At 42.7% G+C, this 22444-nt stretch overlaps 1 protein-coding gene and 1 non-coding gene across 2 annotated transcripts; one reads left to right on the forward strand and one right to left on the reverse strand.

Annotated features, from left to right (window-relative positions):
* Nucleotides 1-1873: 1873 nt before the first annotated feature.
* LOC121273511 (probable G-protein coupled receptor 139) lies at nucleotides 1874-7382 on the reverse strand. The gene is made up of 2 exons (XM_041180677.1): nucleotides 7313-7382; nucleotides 1874-2772 (listed from the first exon to the last, which is right to left on the reverse strand). The coding sequence occupies exons 1-2, from the start codon at nucleotides 7380-7382 to the stop codon at nucleotides 1874-1876; spliced, it is 969 nt and encodes a 322-aa protein (XP_041036611.1).
* A 12547-nt stretch (nucleotides 7383-19929) lies between these two features.
* On the forward strand, nucleotides 19930-20003 carry trnai-aau. The gene has a single exon. It is a non-coding gene; the product is annotated as a tRNA-Ile (tRNA).
* The last annotated feature ends 2441 nt before the right edge of the window (nucleotides 20004-22444 follow it).

The raw sequence follows: 22444 nt of genomic DNA on the forward strand, positions 1-22444 counted from the left end.
AAACTTTTGCTTACAGATTATTTTCAGGAATTTATTTTTCACTATTTGCGTTAGCGAGATTGGAACCACGGTCTCCCAAATATTGCCCCAGGTCTCTTAATACTACTTTAGTGAAAATATTGTGATGTGATTCCGTCCTCTTAAGATGGTGACATCATATGCAATGGATGGATCAAATGAAATACCTTATTATTTCATCCTAGAACTGACTATTGTTGCAGGGTAGGCTGAGGCTATTCCAAAAGTACTTTTTGTAGAGTGTTAGTTCCCCATTCAACCCTCTATGATTAAAGTTAATATCCCTGGAAAATAAAGGAAAACTACTATAGCTTGAAGCACCAAAGCATAATCTGATCAACCTTTGTGTTTAAGTGCCTGTTATTGAGGTTAAAATATTTAAAGTCAACACTAAATTAGACCTCTTCAAGGTCATATACTCACTACGACCTGTATTATGTCTGCACCATCCGTCCATTCCTTTAAGGAATTCCGCTCTTCAGAACCAGGTTCAGCATTTTACTTAGTAGTTATGGCCTTACATTGGAACCGCTCTTTTGTACATTTCAATCATCCTTGGCGCATCGTGATCATAGTTTCACTTTTCCACGTCCAAAGATGCCTCAAGATTATGGACATCATTATATTAAATACAGAAAATTGCTCTCCTTTCTCGCTGTCTAGGAGAATATATCAGTGGGGGTGAAGGTGGGGGCAGGGGAGGGTGGATGGGTGGGTTTGGGTGTGGCCTGCGGTCATTTGTTTGGAATCTTGCCCTCCATTACCCAGATGTTTAGGGTTCTTTAAAATGATCAAAATTAATATTCACATTAATCAGTATAACCAATATCACAACCATCTACAAGACTGAACTGTGAATGAACTCTCTTAACTCCACTTCCCAGGCAATCACTAGTTTGGTTATTGGTATCAGGTTGATTTTATTTGTCGAGTCGCGACCATCTGGATTATATTCAGCAGGACTAGATAAATAGATGCAGATAGCGCCCGTCAGTTGAGGGATCAAGAAGTAAAAGCCAGATGTAAAATATTAAATGTCAGAACAATTTAGAAATGTTGGTGAAGAAATGTCTTTACGTAGAAAACTGGGGAGATGGTGGAATTCGCAGATTCAGAAAGTATTACAAAATAAAAAGGAAAATAAATAAACGGGTGTCTAAAAGTACGCAGGTGATGTTCATACAAGGCGGGTAAAATTATTGGGACTATTTTCTTGGCTGGAGGGTAAAGGCCCAATATGTTTGGCTGTTTGGAATGATTTGTTTCCTTGTTACAAAACACCGACATATTCACGACCAATTGAGAGTTTAAGTTAATACGATGAGCCAAGTTCTTGCTGCCCTTATAATTAGATAATGATCAGGAGACATGACGCTCGTCTCTTATCCCCTGGAAACAATGGAGAGTGGAAGCTGTCGGGGGTCCAGGGTTTGTAACCTTCACACCAATATTACAGGTAAACTATAAAGAACCAAGATATGAACACGCACTTCGTTGCTTTTATTCTAAATGAATCTATAAATTAATATAACAGAGAGTATTATTCCTGTAGCTGGACTGGAAGGCAGTAAGCGCTATCTCCCAGGTGTTCGACTCCATAGGTGAACCTCAAATATGACTGGTCTCTTTGAATCTGCGGTAAAAAGTGTAAGGTTTCAACACGAAATTGAGCTTCACAGTTTCAGAGAGTAGTAAACATGAAAGACCCGACTCTAAGGTAAGGAAATGTTTTCTGATGCCTGTTCATTTTCTAGAACAGCAAATCCCTTTGATACAAACGGAAGGTGGCCATTCTGTACGGAAACAAGGTCTATAATTCTGCTCTAACTAGGGCAGGACGTTTGAGTTTGAATTTTCATATTTTAACCAACGACAGAATAAATTTCCATTGAGATTTCACAACATTAATGAGTTCTTCCCTGAACTTCCTTTGTGACGCTGCATAAATGCACGTGTTTATACAAGACTTCAACTGGGTGAGCATATATCCGCTCTCATTGGCAATAAATGCAGCATCTGCATATTCTGGTTGGATACGTAGGACCAGGGCATCAGTCCACTGACTCACCACTGATGTCAGACTCAACAATATAAAATTGGCCGACATGGCGAGCAGCAAAATAATGGATTTCCTTCGGTTCTCCAACTCTGGATCACGCTGATTCCCAGTCCTGGGAGTCCGGAGTGTCTTGCGGGCAGTATTGGTTACTACAATGCGTCTGACCGTTAAACAATTACACAGTAATATAAATGCAAAAGGAACCAATGAAACTAGAACACTTTGTAATCTGAAATAGGCTCCGCCTACAGGCGATCTGAAAAAGGCCACATTGGGGCTGAAACCCCATTGAATATTGTTAATTACTTTTTTATGTTCAAATGCAAACCAAAAAGGGATGTTCTCTAAACACATTAGCACAGAAACAATTATGATGACGATGAACGCAGTTCTCTCTGTGCAATACCTGGTTTTCAGTTTCTCACAACATATAGCTACAAACCGGTCAAATGTGAAGCAGACTGTAAACGACATGGACAAACCAACGTTGGTACAAGTCATGTAGAGCATAAGTTTGAAAATTACAGTGCAGGAGAGGAAGGAATATGAAAAGCGTTCCCTGAGAATTTGATGAGCAATTCTATAGACGAGTGTGGCCAGTAGATCCACTACCGCCATGGCCACCATATGAATGGAGATACTTATGGAAAGGTGGCAGTTTCCTCTGCAGAGGGTCACTATTGTCAAAAGGTTCACTGTAAGAAAGACGAAAAAGAGTTAAATAAGGCTGGTGGAGTGGGTGTGGCACTCATGAACCTCAGGTCAAATTTGTGGGACAATGTATAGATTTGTTGCTTCTTTCAATTGGGAACAAGGCTTCCTTTTGGAATACTCGGCCAGCATTGATGACATTTCTTTTGAATCAAATAAATCATCGAAGACTCGATTACCTTCAAACATGTTTCATTTAGGAGGTAACGTGGTCCTTCAGATTCATGAAGGGGGTTGGTAAAAGAGAACGGCCCACACCATCGAGACCCAGATGCTGATAACACATGGCAGGGGTCGGGGGGCTGGGGCCGTGGTGTGCAGCGGGGAGAGGGGGATGGTTCACTGTGGGGTGGTGGTGGAGGGTTATCGACTTGGGACGGTATTGTAAAACATAAGTTATCAGTCAATTATCTGTCATTTTTCTACAATGATTTGTTTTCCATGGTTAACACCATTAAACTGCAAAAAAGTCCACATAACCTCCATAGCTGTGCGATTAAGGAAAGATGGGGTGTAAACAGCAACAGCTAAACAATAAATATTTATCTATCGCTTTTGAGGAAGTGCCGTAAAAGCAAACTAGACAGGGAACACGTGGGGAGCATTTAGGACGGTGGCCAAAAGCTTGGTTAAAGAGTGAAGCTTTAAAGAGTTTCTTGAAAGGCCGCTAAGATGTAGAGAGGCGGGGGAAGGGGTAATTTGGTGGGAAATTCAGAGAGTTGGACATAAGCACCAAAGACACGGGTACGAGTAGTAGAACAATTAAAACTGGGATGTCCAAGAGGCCAAATTAAGAAGATCGCAAATTTCGCCATGGTCTGTGGGGTTGCAGGGGATTTCAGGTTTACAACGGATGAGGCCAGGGGTAGTGGGTGTTGCAGTATGGGGAGTGGGGTGGGGAGGAAGGGGGGTGGGTGGTGGGTGGTGAGGCGAGAAGGTGGCGGTTTGCAAACAAGGATGAGGATTTTAAAATCGAGGCATTGTTTAACCGGGAGATGACATAGGCCAGCGAGCACAGGCATGATATGTGAACATGACTGTTTGTGGATAAGGGTTCGGGAGCAGATTTTTTTATGACCACAAGCTTATGGAAGGCAGACTGTAGGAGGCCGGGCGGGTGTGCATTGGAATAACAAAGTCTGCAGGTACCATAGGCTGGAATGAGGATTTCAACAGCAGATCAACTGAGATAAGGCAAAGTCAGACAAAGTTGCGGACATGGATAAAGACTGGTCACAAAATACGGTGGAACTGTGGTCAGAAGCTCATCTCCTGATGAAATCTGACACCAAGTTTGAAAACAATCTTGTTTAGTCTCAGACAATTTCTCAGCAGGGGAAAGGAGTCAGAGTTAGGCAATGGAGTTTAGAAGGGCCTAGTAACAATGGCTTCTGGCTTCCTGATACTTAATGGGTGGAGATGTATAAGCATTCGCTGCTGGATCTCTGATAAGCTGCCTGATGAATCGGTCAAGGTGGAGCAATCTAGAGGTTCGATTGTGAGGCAGATCTGGGTGTCATCAGCGGGCATTTGTTTTTTCATTCCCGGGCTAGGCCAGCATTTGTTGCCCATCCCTTGTTGTGCTTGAGAAGGTGGTGGTGAGCTGCCTTCTTGCACCACTGCAGTCCATGTGTTGTAGGTGCACCAGCAGTGCTGTGATGGAGGGAATTCCAGGATTTTGACCAAGCAGCAGTGAAGGAATGACGGTACATCTCCAAGTCAGAATGATTGGAGGGGAGCTTCGAGGTCGTGTTGCTCCCTCGAGTCTGTTGTCCATGCCCTTCCAAATGGTCATGGGATTGGAAGATGTGGCCGAAGGAGTTTGGGTGAGTTCCTGATTGATTCCCTGTTCATGTGAAAACAATTGCTACCTTTGAGTGCGATGTTGACGAGTGGCAGCATGTTGATGGGAAATAGGAAGCGGGCAAGGATAGGTCTTTGCAGCCCTGTTGATATCAGAGGTAATGGCGCAGAAGAGGGAAGAGAAGCCCTTGCAATTGATGCTCTGGCTGCGATTAAATGAAAAAGAATTGCACGGAGTGACAGAATTGTTAGGGTGCAGAAGGGGACCATTCAGCCTGTCGTGTCTGCACCAGCTCTCCAAAAAAGCAACCGATCTAGCATTATTCCCCGCACCCCACCTCCCCGCCCCCTACCCCACCCCACCCCACTCCCATCCTTAATTCCCGTAACACTGCACATTCTTCCTTTTCAGATAACAGTCTAATAAACTGTGAGTGCTTCAATTGCATTGGTCTCCACCACAGCCTCAGGCAGTGCACTCCAAATCCGAATGCTCACTGCACAAAAATATTTATCTTCATTACAGTTCCCCTTCTTTTAGTGATTACTCCAAACATTTTCCCTCTCAATCTCGATCCTTTCACGAATGTTATGACTATCTACTCTGTCCAAATGCCTCATGATTTGGAATACCTCCATCAAACCTGTTCTCTATCTTCCTTTCTCTAAGGAAAACAGTCCTAACCTCTCCAATCTATCTTCATAACCAAATTTCCTCATCCCTGGAACCATTCTCATCAATCTATTCTGCACCCTCTCTAATGCCTTCTCATCCTCCCTGAAGTGTGGCACCCAGAAATCGGGACAATACTGTGGATGAGGCAGAACAGAGGCCTTGTACAAATGCAAAATTAACTTCTTGCTATTTTACTCTATGGATAAACCCCAGGATACGACAGAGCACTGTCAACATGTCCTGTTCATTTCAATATTCATGAACAAACGGTCGCTTAGTAATACAGAACTTGAGTACCGTTGAAAAAAGACATTCTGTCGAAGCTTTTAATCTTGCATTCATGTGGACAATCACATGAATACCATAGTCAGGGCAATATTTAGCAAACACTGTCTGATCACAGTATCACTTTGAACATCGGACAGTGTGTGTTGAGTTCTGGAAGCACGGGCAGTGCCATCTGTACCTTGCCCGTTCTGACAGCAGAAGCGACGTGCTGTTTGAGACGAGTTGATAGGTTTCCTATCAAATAGCATCTCCATTCTCCTGTTCACAATGGGCAAGTTACAGACCATATCCAACCAGCCCGTGCTTGCAACACTCAACACACACAGTGTACAAATTAGATGTGATTCTGCGATTTGACAACATTTGCTAAATATTCCTCAGTGTGTGAAAATTATGCTGACAACCAATTTAAGGCTGTGAGTTGGGCTTGCAGTGTGTCGCATCTGTGTGTACAAGGAGCTACATATATCAGTACCCAGAGCTGTGTTCTTTGCAGCCAGAAAGAACATGTGCACACAATGCACCTGTTTCAGTGAAACAAAATAAGTGATAGCCACTTGTTCCTTCTTTCCTTGGGGCAATGCCTTGGTGAATTCCAAGCCGCGGGGTTTAAAATTTGAAACCATTCAGTAGCCATCAACTGGTGCTTTCTCCACGGCAACACCTCTACCAATCACAGCCCACTTGCCAGTCACTCAGCACTCTCTTATCAGACATTCCCTGACTTTGGTAGTCTTGCGATTGTCATTATCATTCTCATTGCAAGGCCAAAATCTTTGACAAAATGCGTTTTTTCAGCATTAACCAATTTATGAGCACATACAACCAAGTCCATCTGTCCCTCCACACCCTTCAGATTTGTACGCTTTATTTTATGACTTTCCACTTTCTTCCTACCAACATTAATCACTTCACATCACTTTGCATTAAACTTCATCTGCCTCTTGTCCGACCATTCCACCAACTTGTAGAGGTCCCATCAATGTTCTATACTATGCTCCACACATTTCGCAATACCTCAAGGGTTTATATACCTGCAAGGATTAAACTTTTCTCCTATACACAAGGGTCTAGGTCATTAATTCATATCAGGGAAAGCCAGTGTCCCAACCTTCATCCAGCCCAAAAATAAATCCATTCAGGAAAACTTTCCGTTTCCTTTCGCTCAGCGAGTTCCATCTCCACCTTGTTACAGTTCAATTTATTGTACGAGCGGCAAACTTGCTCAAGTCTGTAGTTTCACATTGTGCCAAATGATTTTTGGAAGACCATGAACACCATATCAAAAGTGGTGCCCTTATCAATCGTCTCTGTTAGCTCTTTAAATAAATCTACAGCCATTTCGTGGAACAAGAGTTTCCATTAAAGAATCCATCCATGCTAATTGAACCAAGAGAGTGCAGTCTCAGTTCACTACAAGACAATGTAAAACTATGGAGCGGGATAGCTTGGTCAACCCCATCTGCAGACAGACTTAGCGGCGCCCACATCCAGGAATGAATAAATATAGTCACTTGATTTTATGCTCTGATAAAATAATGGAGTCACGAAAATCATAGAGAGCAAATCGATTCACCAAATTTGCTGACCAGCAGTTCCCCCTCACCGGCGAAGTGAACTTCTCAATTTGCAGCGTATGTTGATGAAATGATCCCGCTGGGCAAGTGTCAAGGCAAGGAGGACATTCTCATTCTGTTACATAATCATTAGCAGTGACATGTTTAACAGCTATCAGACAGCAGGAAATACTGACTTACCAGGAGTACCAATGGCTACGAGCACGGGATAGTAAATATCCTTGATCCGTAGAATTATTGGCCGTTCCATTCTTTACAAGAATATTCGCCTCCTACCCCGTTTTGCAGTTCACATTGGAATGTATCTGAGATTTTTAAGTGATCCCCTTTATAGTACAATCCGTGCCGAGCTGAGAAAAGCAGCTTGCATAACATTTGGCGGTAGTTCCAGTCACTTAACAAACAAACAGCGCTTCCGCTTCAGTGACTTCAGAACGGCAATGGTAAAACTGAGCGGGTCAGTCCACGAAACGCCTGCTATTGAAATTCATCATCAGAAAGAAATCCCAGAAGAAATGTGCCTCAATGTATACATGATAATTTTATGGATCAGAATTTCAACGACAACCCAACAAAGGTACAAAATCTAGTTTAGATCCATTTTAGACCTAGTAGTGTGCAATGTGGACGGTTTAATTAATAATCTTACAGAGCGTGATTTCTAACGGACACTGAAAATAATAAGGTAGAAGTTTATATTTCGTTTTTTTAAATGATTTGGTTTACGCTGAATCTCGGATGATAACTCTCAAAATAGCAAAGAAATAGCTTTTGATTGCGAGCTGTCAAATGTAGTTTAGGTCGTCACTTTTAATGATATGATTGTTTACAAACAATGCTTCTCATTAAAATAATTACTGTACAATTTTAAACACTTATATATCCATTTAAGTTGTATCAGCCCCAAGGCAAAAGAAGAACAGCGCAACCGTGACGGACAAGAATGGTTGAAGATACCATAGTAATAAACCGCGAGAATGGAAAGCTTTTCGATTTCAGCCAAAGAGGACTAACAATTTACCAGGATGCAGTAAAGAGACTATGATATTACACCAGCTGCTAACTTAAAAAAAAAATGTTTGTAAACATTTCTTTAAATTATGCAGATAAAAAGAAAATAATCGTGAGAGTAAACATTGACCCATTGGACTCAGAGGAAGGTGGGATTATAATGGGGAATGGGGAAATGGCTTACAAACGATTCAGAATCAACATGAAACCAAATATCAAGTGAATATTTTAAACTAGTGTAAATCTGCACCAGAAATGAAACATTTCTGGAGACATTCATGGGGCGAAGTTGCAAGCAATCTCCTAGACCTTTCCACTTGCAACATGGAGTTTTACAGAATAGGTAGCTGCAGAGATAGCAGATATATTTGATTCGATCTTTCAGAATTACTTAGAATCCAGAACAGTTCCCAAGGATTGGAAGGTAACAAACCCCGATATTTAGGAAGTGGGCAACAAAGAAAACGGGGACCTATAAGCTTAACATCACTGCTAGGCAAAACTATATTTTCTTTTCTTTTCGGGATGTGCTAATAGAACAATTGTAAAATCATAATGATATTCAATAAACTCAACACAAGTTTGGGAAGGGGAAATTGAGTACGTCGATCGTATAAGTGTTTTTGAGGATGTAACTATGAGGAGGATAAAGGGAACACAAGTGAATGCACGAAATTTGGATTTTCAGAAAGCATCCATTAAAGTATCCTTAGAGGTTCTTACGCAAGCTAAATAATATAAATAATCGTCACAAAGGCTGAACGGGTCTTTAAAAGTATTGAGGGCATTAATCAGGCAGAACAATCCACTTCTTCAATCACTGCGCCCAGCCCAAGTCCAGAGTCGGCGGCCTAGAGCCGTTGAAATAAAAACAGTTTACGCCTCAGTGAAAGCCGGAAATCAGCTTTGATCAATTGAATACTATACTCTCGGAAATTCGCGAGAAGACCCAAACGTTCGATTCAAAGAATTGCTGCAAAGAAAATAGATCACTTTGTGGTTGGGTCCGACATTGCCACTGGAGCCCGCCAAAACCCAAAAAGCGCGGGGTGAAGTGAACTAAACGGTTACTGCAGAGCCATCTTTAAAAGTGTAACAGCAATTAAATCTGAACTCTCCTCTGGTGAGAGAAAAACGGCCATGGATAATAAATCAGAGCCAACTGGTCGATCTTTGCTGACCCAAGGGGCAAATCAGGCACAGGATTGGTGGCACTGGCGGGCATTTTTAAAAGATATACGATAGCTTTAGGGTTAAGTAAGGAGACAGGCTGAAGAACTGAAAACACTTTTGTAGTCAGAAGGTCCGTTAACCGATGACGTCATTGTGAGCCAAGGAATATATGAATCTCCGGGAAAATTTGAAGCTGTTCTGAAATCTTTCGATACCGATTTTAATTTAAGAAGGAATAAGTTTTTCGTGCGAGGAAAGTTCAATAACAAGTCCAATAACCTGGAGAACCCATTGGCCTCCTGGACCTGGTGCTGCCCGATAACGGCCGGCAATTCACTAGTGAATGCTTCACTCAGTTCACCATCCATTACGGATTTCAACAATTTACTTGCTCTCCAAATTTTCCACAATCAAATGGTGAGGCCGAAAGAGGCGGCCCACCATTAAACCCCCTTGTGAGATATAGAAAATACCTCCCATAGACGCTTTGAACATTGAGATCAAACTTGCTTCAGTGCAACAGGTAGGAGCGGAGCAATGTACCGCATAATCTTGGTACATGGGAAAAGATGACTGTGTGTGAAGAGGGACTGATTAAGCGAGGCCTTTTCTCAGGTGACTGGTCTGCTTTGAAAACTTCATTTTCAGTAAGATTTGAATCTCAGAACATTCCAGCTTAGAGAATCACGGGAGACCCCAGAGTCAGGAGCTGCGACAAGAGATCCATCATCTCAGTGCTGACCAGTAGCTCCATCCAAGTTCCATCTGCCAACAATATAACTGCAGCAGCTTTAACAAAGACTATTCCAGCTTCCACTACCTCGACTACTGGTTACAGACTCAGCATCAGATCGCTCCTGATTAAAAATTTACTGGCAGATCATAGAGTCAGAATGCAATAAGGTGTCGACAGGGGTGTTCCAGAGTCGCCTGAGTTCTGGATCGACTTGATATCGTCCTGTGATAACGCTGCAAATGTACATTATTCTGCACCGGGCAGAGATGGCAATAACCTCACACACAATCCTTATTACAGCTCTGGTGCGGAAGGTGGGGGCACGATTTATGTTTCTCACTCTTCACAAATATACGGTGACACTTCACCTACGGCCGCCATCTTATTCTTGCTGCACCAGCTCTATGTTTATTCATCTGCCAAAGTGATTTTTACTGACGTGAGCCTCAGAATTTTATTTTCTTTCATTATATGAAAGAGCACAGTTTAATGTTGAACTGAATGAGTCACAGGCATTAACCAATATTCTCTGGGTTATCTGCTTCTCCCTCCTCAGGGCCCAGCCACTTCCTGTGTCATACGGTGAATGGATAAAATGAAAAACCAACTTCTCTGCATCAACCTCTCTGTCTTTTCTCCAGCTCTCTCTCCCTCGATATCCCTCTAACTCTCTCTTTCCATTTTTCTCCCTCTGGCTCTCTATGTATCTCTCTCTCTCCAACACTAACACCCCCGCCCCCCTTCAACCCGTCTCTCTCTCTCTCACACACACACACACACACGCGCGCGCGCATACACATACACACTGATGCTAACACACTTTTTCCCTATTCTGGCCCAAGTGAATTGAAAGGAAATATTTTCAGGAAAGCCGCAATAACTGCCTGAAAAGACATTGTCTGGGTCAAATGGTGGTTCCTTGCCACGATTGGGAAAGTATGGCCAGAAAAAAAACAAAGGTTTTCGATGAGGAAATATGTATCGAGCAAAATGAAAGAAGTAAAGGCTGTCAGATTGTTTTTTTTTTATTCATTCATGTGATGAGGGCTTCCTGGCTGTGCCAGCCTATATTGCCCATCCTAATTGTCCTTGAGAAGATGATGGTATGCTGCCTTCTTGATCCGCCACACTTCCTGTGGTGTAGGTGCATGCACAGTTCTGTTAGGGAGGAAGTTCCAGGGTTTTGACCACGTGACCGTCAAGGAACGCCGAAAAATTTCCAAGTCAGGATGGTGAGTGACTTGGACGGGAACGTCAAGGTGCAGGTGCTCCCATTAGTCTCCTGCCCGTTTCCTTCTTGATGGTAGTGGTCGTGGGTTTGGAAGGTGCTGTCTAAGGAGCCTTGGTGAATCCCTCCACTGCATTCTGTTGATCGTAGACGCTGCTTCTAACGTCCCTCTGTGGCGGAGGGAATGAATGCTTGTGCGTTTGGTGCCACTCAAGCGGGCTGCGTGGAACTGGACCGTGTCGCATTACTTGAGTGTTGTGGGAGATGTACTCATCCAGGCAAGTGGGTAGTATCCCATCACGCTCCTGACTTGTGCCTTGTAGATTACAGACAGGCTCTCAGGAGTCAGGGAATGAGTTATTCGTTGCGGGATCCATAGCCTCTGACCTGTTTTTGTCGCGACAGCATTTATATAGCTAGTCCAGTCCAGGTTCTGGTCAGTGTTAACCCCCAGAATGTTGATTGTGTCAGACGTCAAGCGGCGTTGGTTAGATTATCTCTTGCTGGAGACTGCCATTGCTTGACACCTCTGTGCTGTGAATGTTACTTGCCACTTGTCAACCCGAGCCTTCTGACATTATGATGGATGGAAGATCGTTCATGAAGCAACTGATGAGGGGTTGTCTGAGAACATGAACCTGAGGACACTACACCCCAAGTGAAAAACTTGGAAAAAAAATAGCAAATTCATTTGGGACGTGAAGAATAAACACAGCTAATAAAGTGCGACTGGGAGAAAAGACTTGCAGATTTGTTTTTTCCTCTATAGATATAAATATAAAAGTTTGCGAAAACAGGAACGGGCCGAATAGGGACTAAAACGTAGTTTCACGCCTGGAACCAGATGAATATATTGTGTTTGCCAATAAAGAAAAACACGGCCAAAGGCAGAGTGAAACCCGAGGTAGTTGTGACATTGGATGGACGACAATTGTAGAAAGAGGAGGCATTATAAACCTGGCTTTGCTTAAATGTTGATAATTCACCAGGATTGGTTCAGGGGCAGGGTCTTGAGGAAAGTAAGTTTGGAAATTGCAGAGGGCCGTGGGCCGCAGATTCCCAATCCTGCTTAGTTATAATGGACGAAGCGAAAGGATTGTAGAATTGCAAATATTATACCATTGTTCACAAAATGTAACTAATTATCATTTTGTAAACCACACACGCACCAGTTTAACCTCAAGTGGTGGAAGAGCTTTTGGAATCGATATCCAGAGACAAAATGTATTACGACACAGATATGTCTGGTTGCGTTAAAGGCAGATTGCGTTCAGTTCACGAGATTGTTTTGAGAAGCAGACTGTCAGTGGAGCATTGGCACCAAGTCAGCTGAATGGGAGGAAACAAAGAGCCGCGGTGAATTGCTACATAATGGTATTCTCCAGCAGTGTCATCAATGCTGTTTTTCTTCAACATTGGACCGAGGCGTCAACGTGGATGGCACCATTTCAAAATGTGTGGATGACACAAAACTCAGACGTGTTGTAAAATTCAGAGGAGGATAATAATAAACTTCCAGAGGACAGAGGTAAGCTGAAGGGACAGATGCCAAGAAGTGAAATTTAATGAGGAGAAGAGTGAAGTTGTACATTTTTTCGGGTAGAACGAGGAAAGGTGATATAAGGTACACTAGTCTATGCTAAATGAGATACAGGAGCCGAGGGGGCTGGAGAAATAGCTGCACCAACCATTGAAGTTGGCAGCGCATGTCGGGACGTTAGTTCAATTAGTGACCGGTGATTCAATGCAAAATCAAATGGGTCCACCGACTGTGCATTGGATTTTCAATTCACTCCCAGCATTCAGCGGAGTTGCAAGGAGAGGGAACTGGAAGATCTTTCTACCTGGCTTTCAGTCAGAGATTTGTTGTGTTTATAGCAAATATAGTAACAACTAAACTACAGGGAAAAGAATCCAACTACATTCGCCATGTATGCGTTGATCTCAGAGACAGTCGGCTCGCAGCACCGCTTGACAGAAGAGAAGACAACACTGTGGAGAGTTCTCACTGCTTTTCGATAGTATTTGCGCTATGCTGCTGTTCTTTATAAGAAGTGAAACCAAGCTAAATTTAATTCAAAAACGTTATGCGGGGAAAGCATTAGGTTCTCAGTCATTGAATTATTTGTCGCCGACAAATTTCTGGGCTATGACGTGTATTTTGCAAAATCGGTATTTTGTTTCACTCAGATGTGGTTTATGGCAATTCGCAACGAATTATTACCCTGCTTGTAAAGCACATGATTTTAGTGCCGCCAGCTGAACAGTCGATGCAGAGACAGTCATTAAGGATGTGGGGAGTACACAAAGAGCAGATATTTCAGGCACCAAATGAGCAATGGGCATATTTCCTAGGTGGTGAGAAACAGCGGAACAAATAGATGCAAAAGGATTTGGGTCTTCAGGTACACCACTCACTAACCGCCACCACACATGTACAAACAATCATTTTAAGATCTCAACTTCCAGGCTGTCATATCCGAAGTACCACTCATTCCATTAGATACTTACAGAACTGACTTAAATTTGCTGCTACACGGATCTATGCAACAGGCATAAAACCTACAAAGGAGTTTGTTATGCAATGTCGCTAATTACATACCACCATTTTGCTATGAACATGATTATACACCACTTCTGGGATCGCAACCTTATTACAAATTCTTTATATGTGATGGCGCTTTATGACAGTGCGAATTGAGAATTCTGAGGATGGTACAATTGAGGCAGCAGATCAGCCAGAATGTTCGTGAATGTTTGTGAAGCCGTGAAACACATAATACATCTGCCTCTATTTCTCATATTCTTATAGGCACTGCTCAAAGCACCAGGATTACATTGGCATTGGAATTGGAAGCAGTGCTGATTCCGGAGTTTATTTGGTCACTTTAGGAGTTCAGTTCTGATAATCTTAGATTTGTATAATTACAGGAATGGGAAAGAAGAGGTGTCCGTCCTGTCTTTGCTGGTTCGCTGAAGGAGACATTCACCTCGTGTCAATCCCCCGCCGTTTTCTGCATCTTTCCACCCCGCCCCCCAACCCCCCGCCCCGCCCATTTTAGGGATTCTACCTGTTTCTGATCTCTTGAGAAAAGAAGAATGAAGGGTGGTCTGATCGAGGTTTCTACCCTGTTAGAATCTAGTGTCAGATTAAATAGGGAGAAAATACATCTGCCGGCGGGACGAATGGAGTTGAATCAGCACATATTGCTGGCACTGATTGACAGCGCCAGTGTCTCCGCCCACCAAGGGAAAATTTCCAGAAGAACCTATCACACTTAGAGCAGCTGGGAATCTAGAAATAATTCCTAAAAAATGATCGCGGACGCCGAAACTTCTAGAAAAAAATTCTATATTTTTTGCAAACCGATTAAACATATCCGTCTCTTCTGTTCTCTGGAATAAGTCAGCATTCTTTGAGTGGATGTGGGGAAGATGTTTCCATTAGTAGGAGAGACTAGGGCCCGAGGGCACAGCCTCAGAGTAAAGGGAAGACCTTTTAGAACAGAAATGAGGAAATTTCTTTAGCCAGAGAGTGGTGAATCTATGGAATTCATTGCCACATAAGGCTGTGAAGGCCATTTCATTGAGTGTTTTTAAGACCGAGATAGAAAGGTTCTTGATTAGTAAGGGGATCAAATGTTACGTGGAGAAGGCGGGAGAATGGGGTTGAGAAACTTATCAGTCATGATTGAATGTCGGAGCAGACTCGATGGGCCGATTGGCCTAATTTCTGCTCCTATGTCTTATGGTCTTATGGTCTTTGCTTTTTAAAACTGTCATTTCACTGGGACTAAGTCGTTTGACCCAAAAGGCTGCATTTGGACTAGGTCTGGAGCAATGGGCCCTCAGAATAAATGCCTGATGCTCTACCGACAAGGCTGTCCGGTCTGTATTGAACGTGTTTCCCATCGCTGCATTCACTGTCTAACAAGAGTCTTCCCAGCGTTCATATTTCTTCCATTTCCTTCTTTGGCAATTCACTGCCTGTAGCGCAGTTCCCCCACTGGCTGACGGGCAGCCTCACTTTGGCTTCATTTCACAAATCTTCAAACTTGCATCAGCTATTCGTTTTAACCAGTGGAGTGTGACGTGACAATTGTTGTTATCCTGATCTGGGCACTGGACCTTCAAAGCACTGAAGGGTGTATTTATTTCAGGGAACTATTAAGTTGCAGAAATTGAAAACGGGAGCTCCTATGGCACAGAGATGGATTTCTCGAGTGGGTAAACCATTTTTCATCTTCCGACTCGGCACTTTACAGCCATCCGGACTGAATATTGAATTCAACAACTTTAGGTCGTGAGCTCCCTCCCCCATCCCCACCCCGTTTCTGTTTCCCCCTTCCTTTTCTTTTTTTTCCCAATAAATTATATAGATTTTCCTTTTCCCACGTATTTCCATTATAAAAAGAGAAAAAGAAAAAAAAATATGTATTTATTTATTTATTTTTTATATCTTTTATACTCTCCCCACCCCCACTAGAGCTATACCTTGAGTGCCCTACCATCCATTCTTAATTAGCACATTCGTTTAGATAATATCACCAACTTTAACTTTAAAACCTATGTGTTCTTTTGTATTATTGTTGTTGACATCTTTTGATGATCTGCTTCTATCACTGCTTGTTTGTCCCTACAACCACACCCCCACTCCACCTCTCTCTCTCTCCGCTCCCCACACACACACCTTAAACCAGCTTATATTTCAACTCTTTCTTGGACTCGAACTCAAGTTCTGTCGAAGGGTCATGAGGACTCGAAACGTCAACTCTTCTCCGCCGATGCTGCCAGACCTGCTGAGTTTTTCCAGGTAATTCTGTTTTTGTTTTTGTTTTGGATTTCCAGCATCCGTAGTTTTTTTTTGTTTTTAAACCATTTATTAGGATGTTTGTTTGGGGAAAGTGTCATACTATTCCCTTGAAAGCAATACAGCTCATTCGGAGTAACGTTTAAATTATGTGAATCACTAAGTGCAGGGATGTAAATGTATCTGCTAACCCCAGACCATCATTAAAACGATCCACAATTTAACCCTCCCCACTCTTTCTTGCATAAAGTGCAGTAACATAAACCAGTCAATCTCCTCCCTTGGTATGCTAAATCTATAATAAAGCAAAGTGCTTCCTTAAGTAAACACCTCTAAATGTAATATTGGTCCATTCGGGCTTCTTAATATCGGCACACAAATGCAAATGTTTTTTTTCCGACGTTGTTACATTGATGAAACCTTCATAACATATACCTCCATGTTATTTCTTACTGGGTTTAACAGGTTTAGTTTCGTCCCGTTTCTATCTTTGCCCCTTCATATTGCATTTGGACGGTTGCTATGCAGCCATTCACAACCCCATCTGGACATACCTTTTGATTCTTTACCATAACCATTACAACTCTCTGTGGATGTTGCCATCAAGAAACATGTTCTCCACTTCCCTCCACCATCACAGACATTCGCCTTTGTACATCCCGCCCTTTCCTGCTCTCCACGTTTTTAATACTTGGTATATTTCTATCTTTTATCATTTCTGATTATATGCCATCGACCTGAACTGTTCACCCTGATACCTCCACATGTGCCCCCTGACCGACTGAGTATTTCCAGGATTTTTTTAAATATTCCCAGCAATCACGCTGCATTGATTTACTGTCTGCTAGGTCGGTGGAATGGGATTCAATCTGAATTTTAAAATAACTAATTTACAGGTGACTTGGAAACTTGATTGTGGAAAAAAATTGATAGATCTTTCCAAGAACGGGCACAGAGTAGATTGGCCGACAGCCTCCTTCTGAGCTGCAGGAGTTGATGCATCCCGGCTTTAATTTCTGCGTTGACCAGGAGATTAGAAAATATCTGAAGACGTGAAGGTGATGAACAAATGGTTCCAGGTAATTGTCTGATGTTTTGTACCGAACATGTAACACATGTAAGAGGATTTCAAGCACAACATAGGTCTACAAATTACTCCTATATTAACTCCTAAAGCACTTAATTAACCTCGCTTCCACTTACACTCCCGTTAAGGAAACAGTGAAACCCAATATATTTAAACAGACCCCAGCAAGTTGACACAGTACCCTGGGCAGAATTATTCAATGTGGCTATTCCAAGCTTCGGTCTGTGTAGACAGCAGGCTTAATGCACAAATACTGAAGGCTGTTTGCACTACCAGTCGACCTTAGAATGCCTTCCCTGCCATTGTTCTCCTTTATACATGTTTGTCCTTTTTAATGTGAGCCCCATTGTTCCATGTGTCTTTGGAACTTTACCTTTCTCATAATATGAATCATATTGCTAATCATAGTGCTAATATTATCAGGAACCTTTGGAAAAAAAATAAACATGCTGATTGGTTGCCTTCTCTGGCTAGGTGTAACATTCAACCATCTCATTGAAATTCAAATTACTGTGATTTATCTACAACTGCAAATTCTGCTCATCTCACATTCTAAGACATCAGCCATGTTTTCCCATTTAGCATTTCAAACCTACCTTCATTTAATGAGTCAAAGCTTCCATACCAGCTGTCTCAAATTCAATTAAATCCCACATACACTCTGAGAAACTAATCAAATTCCACTATTACCAACTTTTGCAATAAATCACAATAATGTTATGAGAATTATTGTACGTTCATGACATCTGGAATGCCCTTCCTTAAGTTCTGAGCCCCTTTAACTCTCTCTTCTTTTAAACACTCGTTCAAATCTACCCATTTGGTGACACAGTTCTTCATTTTCCTAAATACCTCCATGTGAAGCTTGGTTTTAAATGTTGATATATAACGCTCCTTTCAAGCACATTGGCAAGAGGAGCGGTGGGGAGTGTTATTTTGTGAAATGCAACTAATACATTGAAGATTCTGCTGTGTTGTTCCATTCAGCGGGCTTCAAAAGTAAGTTCTGTGGATCCATTAAAACTTAATATATCCGTCTGGTCAGAGCTTGGGTGTGGAATATTGATGGGGGTCACTGCTGAATCTGGGATGACGAGTTTTATCTAACGTTGGCTCCTATTTTTAGCAGCAGATAAAACAGGATATCTCCATTCATCATGCCGGACCTCCACCGTCGATTTTTAATTTGGTAATGTCCATGAGGTGACCAGGAATGCACACTGTACTCGAATTGTGGCCTAACTAATGATTGATAAAAGTTGCTCCATAACCTCCCTGCTAGTATGTGTTATGCCTCGTCTAATAAGGAAAATGATTCTATTTGACTTCTTAAACAACTCATGGGCCTTTCAAGTAACATTCGGGAATCTGTGGAGATTCGATCCAATGTCCATCACTTCCTCTAAACCTCACAATACTCTCTTCATTTATTGTGTATTCCCTTCGACCTGTTTCAGCTCCCCAGCTGCGTTACATCGCTCTCCCCCGGGCTGAATTCTGTTTGGCAATTTTCTCACCATCTAACCAGTCAATTGATAACTTACTGCTATAAAACCTCCTCACTATCAAACACAACCACTGTTCTCGTTGCTTGAAAACTTCATGAAGATTCCCCTATATATATTTCCAAATAGCTAATATGTTACAAGTAATGCACGGCTAAATATGCATGTGGCTTTTTTTCAGGAGAGAAATCTGGTTGGTACAAAGCCATCTCCCCAATACCCTTAACGCTTATGTTTTCAAGATTCACTTCGATGCTCGGGCGCTCTTTAAAATGTAAGTTCTCCGTTCGCTCTGGCATACAGCCTGATAAACAATTCTCAGTGATGTTTGCAGCAAAACAGTGCAACGGATGTGAAATCTTTGCATTCTCACTGCGCATCGTTGATTGGTGACACATAACCTCCTGGGCTCAGAAATCTATGCCGCCCAGGTCTAATTGCAACCAATCTCGAACTCGTCGTTGTGAAGACAGCCAGAAGAGGGTAAACGCGAGGCAAAACAAGAGTGAGCTCCTCCCACAATGTTGCTCTGGGACCTGGGAAGCGGCGCTGTTGCATCACTGTTAATCAGATGAATACATCAACCACAGAGGCAGTTGACCTGTTACTTACCACTTTCCCAACATGCACTGATCGCCTCAAGTCATCGATTGAGGGCCACGCGGAACTATATTTCAATTCGCTGACATTGCAACTCCCCCGAATGATAGCAACAAATGTATATTTCAACAAGCATTCGGTAATTTCTCGTCTCAGCCACTGTCGTGCATTTGCCATGAAATCGACATGCTTCAATTCCAACATCCTTGAGATACGGCAACATTTCGACACTATTTTTACTTCAGTGTTTGAAGTGCTTATACTTATTAAATATTGCATGCTTCCGAAGGCAATTGTGAATGAACAACTTGCACTGGTCATGCGCGACATGCCCATCATCCCAAGAAATAAATAGAAAAGATATTGCATGAGCTATCAGCCTGTTGATGGCGGTAGATTTTGCAGCTTAAGGTTTGCTTTGGACAGATTATTTTCATCATTGATAATAAGGAGAACGTATCTGTTGCTGAACAGCTTTGTGAAGATCGGATCATTCAGCAGCTCTGGGAAAAAACATACATTCGCTAGTAGCCTGAAGTTCCAACTGGGCAAGTATCTGCGCGATAAATCAGCGAGGAAGAATGCTGAATTATCCACGCACTGCCAGTTGAATTTGAAAACCAGATACTAGGCCACTGGCACCAGGTGGCTGGTTAGCTCAGCTGGTTATAGCGTGGTACTAATAAAGCCAAGGTCGCGGGTTCGATCCCCGTACGGGCCAACGGATTTCATTCTTCCTTAAAAAGAATTAAAACTATCAGCTGCCCTCTACACGGCAACAATCTCACGCCAATTATGCATCTGTCAGCGAAGTCTCTCCGTTACCAAATTTCTCAATAGTAAGTCAGCTGCTGGCGAGGCCAAAAAAGCATGTGCTGCATCGCAATGTCTTTTTAAAAAGCAGCATAATATATTCCAAATTTGTTGTTAATTATTCCCAAACATAACCGGAGCGAAGTAAAATACTGGACCGCGCAACGTCTACTTCATTGCTGAGCTACTCGTAAGCGACGGATAAACTAGGTCGCTGAGAAGCCAATGATTTCCCGTCTAACTTGTCGTAATTCCAATCTCTGAAAATTTAGCCGCAAATGCACCCAACAGAGGGTAAACCCAACGCAAAATAACTGTGAGCTCTCCCCACTGTGAAGTCGCTTTGCTGTATGACTGTTACTGGGATATATTTGTAAATCACCAAGGGCAGTCGGCCTGTTATTTGTTCTCTCGTTAACTGGTTCCGCCATTTGCTCTAATCGCCTAAAGCCGCTGATTGATAGCCAGGTGGAAATATATTTCAATTTCCTGCACTTGCAACTTCACCGACCTATACTAACAATTTAAAATTCAACAGGCACTCGGTCATTTCTCGCTAAAGAACCCGTCATAATTCGTAAACACTGTGACCGTCTTACTGCTCATTCGCAATTCAGTTCCAATTACAAGCTTCACTTGCATCAACCTGAGGACAGGGCAACATCTCAAAACTAATTTTACTTCAATGTTTGAAGTTCTTTTACTGTGTCAATGTAGCAATCCTTCTCAAGGCAATTTCGGATGAGCAACTTATACTAGTCGCGGAGGCATATCCATATCGCTGATGGCGAGAAGTTTTTCAGCTTGAGGTTTGCTTTCGGCGGAATATTTTCAACATTCAGAAGGGGAGCGTTGAAGTTGCTGAGCAGCTTTGTGAAGGTCGGAACAATGAGGCAGCTCTGGGGAAAACTCATTCCCTTCCAGCTCGCCGGTAACCTGAAGCTTTCAATTTACAAATGCGATTGTTCCGAAGTTCCAGCTGGTGCGCAGTCAGTCAGTAAGGACTGAGTGTTGATGTTCCTTTGGTAGTTGTTCGGTCACATTCCAGACACAGAATACGAGTGACCCCGCCCCCCCCCCCCACCCCCCCGCCCCAGCTGCCTTGATACTGTGTCAAACAGATGTACTCGAAGGATATTGAGCGTATATTGTTTCCATGCTTTGTAAAAGTGACTGCCTGTATGATAGGAAAGAATCAAGGTTCATAATTCTATGTCGGAACACATCTGAACATTCCCTGTACATACTGTGATATTTATCTGGCTGTCGCTATCACTGATCTCGATTCCCTCTTTCATACGGAGAACCTATTGACAATCATGATTCTCGCCTGAAGAAACTCCGGCCTTTCCAAATGTATCTCTGTCAGTATGGTGTCTGGCAAAAACAGATCTACTGCTCATGTTTTTCATATATTAGAATATCAAACTTTCAGCAAAGTCTAACACATTCATTGCTCTCCAACACTGTCATTGTTACGGCAGTACCAAACTTTAAATGGAGCAGGCGCTCCGTCATTTCGCGCGGAATCACCCGTCATAAATTGACACTGAAGTGGCCGCCTTACCTTCTCATTCGCAATTTAGCTCCATTTCCAACCTTCAATTGTCACTGTCACTGTCAGCGATAGAGGGACAGAATTTTAAAGCAAGGTATGTCACTGTGAAAACTGCTGCAGTGACCATAACAGCGCTCTCTGTGCTGATCTGTGGGGAGAATTTGCCATTTCGGTTGCCTAGGAACACAAATGTTCATTTATCAGCAACTGAACAAACTGCAGAACCGGGTGATCAACAAACTGATCATTAACAATGTTTACTGGGGTCCCCGCCTTGGCGCGGATTTTGATTCCATCGTCTTCCGGGGTAGCGGACTTTTCGCATGTATTCAGGTGAAGTTCCAGGCCGCAGAATTTTGGATAAGCATAGGTATATATGGGGTAGAAGATGGGAGGCTGGCCAGCTGAACGCTGGAATAGTCAAGCCGAGATTGAACAGGGGCATGGATGAGGGCTTCAGCAGCAGATGAGCTGAGGCAGGGTCGGGGTTGGCCGATGTTTAGGATGTCCATGTACAGTGTGTTCATCTGATAACAGCCCGTCAGTCTGTCTAATATCATGCAGATTTATCAGAGACCTTAGGGGTAAAATGGATACAGTGCCAGCCATTATTGTTCAATATTAGGATTGTTACTGTATCTGTATCTCTGAAACATTATGTCAGTGCGGGACTTTTCACATTTCACTGCAATCAGAAGCTGAACAAAATGTCCCAGACTATGGCCAAGGACTGAGAGCCTTTAAAGCTGAAAATTCCCCCTTAAGTGGCCCAATTGGGATCATTCCCTGCA

This window comes from Carcharodon carcharias (assembly GCF_017639515.1).
Source record: "Carcharodon carcharias isolate sCarCar2 chromosome 24 unlocalized genomic scaffold, sCarCar2.pri SUPER_24_unloc_2, whole genome shotgun sequence".
NCBI lineage: Eukaryota > Metazoa > Chordata > Chondrichthyes > Lamniformes > Lamnidae > Carcharodon > Carcharodon carcharias.

Excerpts from the sequence above, each read along its gene's own strand:
- LOC121273511 (XM_041180677.1), bottom strand. The coding sequence starts at position 7,382 with ATGGAACGGCCAATAATTCTACGGATCAAGGATATTTACTATCCCGTG. Across the intron at positions 2,773-7,312 it reads CGTAGCCATTGGTACTCCTG|TGAACCTTTTGACAATAGTG; the intron begins GTAAGTCAGTAT and ends TCTTTCTTACAG.